This window comes from Poecilia formosa, unplaced genomic scaffold (genome assembly GCF_000485575.1).
Source record: "Poecilia formosa unplaced genomic scaffold, Poecilia_formosa-5.1.2 Scaffold560, whole genome shotgun sequence".
Taxonomy (NCBI): Eukaryota; Metazoa; Chordata; class Actinopteri; order Cyprinodontiformes; family Poeciliidae; genus Poecilia; species Poecilia formosa.
In genome coordinates this window covers 223,481-225,804 of record NW_006800499.1, presented here as the reverse complement: position 1 = coordinate 225,804, position 2,324 = coordinate 223,481, and the positions used below count along the sequence as shown (strand labels likewise).

The following is a 2,324-nucleotide window of genomic DNA, read 5'->3' as shown; positions in this document are numbered from 1 at the left end:
CACACACACACACACACACACACACACACACACACACACACAGGGGACTCCCTGCTAGCAGCTGCTCTGATCCCTCCTGGACAGAAATAAAACCACAGCTGGTTCTGTTGGGTCGGCTGCGGTTCTGGTTCTGAGTCCAGATAAGACCAGGTGAAGCTGCTGCTCTTCCTCCTGATGAAGAAGATGAGGAAGGGCAGTAGAACCATCAAACCGTAAGCATCAACTGACTGGGACCAGAATCCAGTGAATCGGGCTGATGGGGCCTGTGGTCGTCATGGTGACCGGCTGATACCTGCAGCTGAAGCCGGGACCGATCCGGTTCTACAGGGCAGGCTGGACTTCTGGACTAGATGATCCTTAGAGGATCATCTAGTCCAGAACCGCTTTGACCAGCTTGGAAAATACTCAGACTACTGAAGTCACTCAGGTTACCATGGTAACTGAATTTAATCAGGTTACCATGGTAACTGAAGTTAATCAGCTCACTGAATCTAAAATAGTCACCAACATCCCCAAAGTCAGCCAGGTTGTTTAATCAAGTTAAAATAGTTAGTAACCAGATTACTATGGATACTGAAGTTTCTGAGTTTACCTTGGTTACTATGGTAACCAGGTGAGCAGCTGGAACGGAGAGTCCAGCTGATGACAAACCGCCTATTGGTCTGAAGGAAACATGGCTGCTTCCACCAAACACGGACCAACAATCAGAACCAAACCAGAACCACAGCAGAACCTGCTCCTGGACCAGCAGCGCCTCCTGCAGGTCAGGCCTGGTGTTGGCACGAGCGAGGAGGAAGAGGAGGGTGAGGAAGAGCAGGTACTGACCGTCCAATGAGAGCCAATCCAGCTGGGAGCTGGGCAGAGAGCTGGCGTTCCTCGCTCTGTACTCGAACAGAACCGACGACGACACCGACCCACCGGACTCCAGAACCTGCAGACACACCAGGCCGGCCTCGTGGGCTGGAACACAGGAGAGAGACGGGTCAGAACCCAGAGACAGACGGGTCGGTCAGAACCCAGAGACGGGTCGGTCAGAACCCGGAGACGGGTCGGTCAGAACCCGGAGACGGGTCGGTCAGAACCCAGATGATTTAAAGATCATCATCCAGGACGTCCAAAGGGTCTGGAGGAAAATACAGTCTGGACCTGCCAAACCTGACCCCGTAGAACCGGACCGGCCCCCGTGGAACCGGCCCGGCCCGTTAGCGGTCAGTACCTGGGCAGTAGCAGCGCAGAACCCCGGGCTGGATAAGGGAAGCGGGGACGGCGCTCTGATCGAACACGCAGGAGTACCGACCCGACGGCTCGCTCCACGGCCCGGTGATCAGAACCTTCACTCCACCCTGCACAGAGAACAGCTGCTGGGACCGGAACCAGAACCTTGGGACCGGTCCCCCCGTGCAGGACGCTCACCTCTGGGTAGGACCACTCCGGGGAGAAGTCTGTGATGGCGGCCAGGCGGGCGGCGGCGGGCAGCGGCTGGGGGAACGGCAGGAAGGAGGAGGATGGCGACGGCTGCGGCGGAACCACGTAGCGGACGCCGGTGGGGAACACGGCCGGACCCGATGCGCTGGGCGGAGCCGGAGGGGCGTCGGTGGGGCCCGGCTCATCGGTGATGAGGTCAGAGATCAGGTCGGGGAACTGGCTGTCGAAGGAGATGTCCAGCTCCTCAGGCTCCGCCTCCTCCTGGCTGTCCATGCAGGCGTCCTCGGAGTCGTAGCGCCGCCTCCTCTCCTCCTTCACCTGGACCGTTGCTAGGGAGGCCGTCTCCATGGCAACAGCTGCCGAGCTTGACAGCAGCTCCAGGTGCTGATGGGAACTCTCAGCAGGGGGCGGAGCTTCAGGTCCGGGCAGCTGATTGGACGACGGCAGGACCAATGGCTGCTGCCCTTCAGGCGGTGCCGGCGTCTGATTGGTGGGCTGGGTCGGTTCACCTGGCCGGTCCTGGGAGGCCAACAGGAGGGGGGCGGAGCCACTGTCTGTGTGTTGCCTAGGAGACGGGCTGGAGGGGGCGTGGCTTGTCTGAATGGGAGGAGTCAGAGAGACGGGTGAGAGGAAGGATACGGCCTCAGGAAGTAGTCCCAGCGGGACCCGACTCACCTGAAGCAGGACCAGCTTGGTGGGGGGGGCACTGCCTTCATCATCATCATCAGTCCGCTCATCCAGCTCCTCTTCCTCAGACCGGGACTCCTCCTTCACCCCGTCGGACTCCCCCAGCGCGCCCAGCTCCAGGCAGAGCGGCAGGAGGGGCGGGGCCACAGAGGAGGTGGGAGACAGGGAGAGGGCGAGCGAGGGAGGGGGGGCAGAGAAGGGAGGGGAGGTAG

General features: G+C 60.3%; 1 protein-coding gene across 1 annotated transcript in view; it reads right to left on the bottom strand.

The window, feature by feature from the left end:
• camta2 (calmodulin binding transcription activator 2) overlaps positions 1 to 2,324 on the bottom strand; it is a 17,484-nt gene that overhangs the window by 7,571 nt on the left and 7,589 nt on the right. Inside the window, exons 10-13 of the mRNA XM_016665262.1 lie at positions 2,101 to 2,323; positions 1,414 to 2,022; positions 1,217 to 1,343; positions 826 to 960 (exon numbers count right to left, since the gene is read on the bottom strand). Coding sequence (XP_016520748.1) covers positions 826 to 960; positions 1,217 to 1,343; positions 1,414 to 2,022; positions 2,101 to 2,323 — 1,094 coding nt within the window. The remainder of the gene's footprint in view (positions 1 to 825; positions 961 to 1,216; positions 1,344 to 1,413; positions 2,023 to 2,100; position 2,324) is intronic.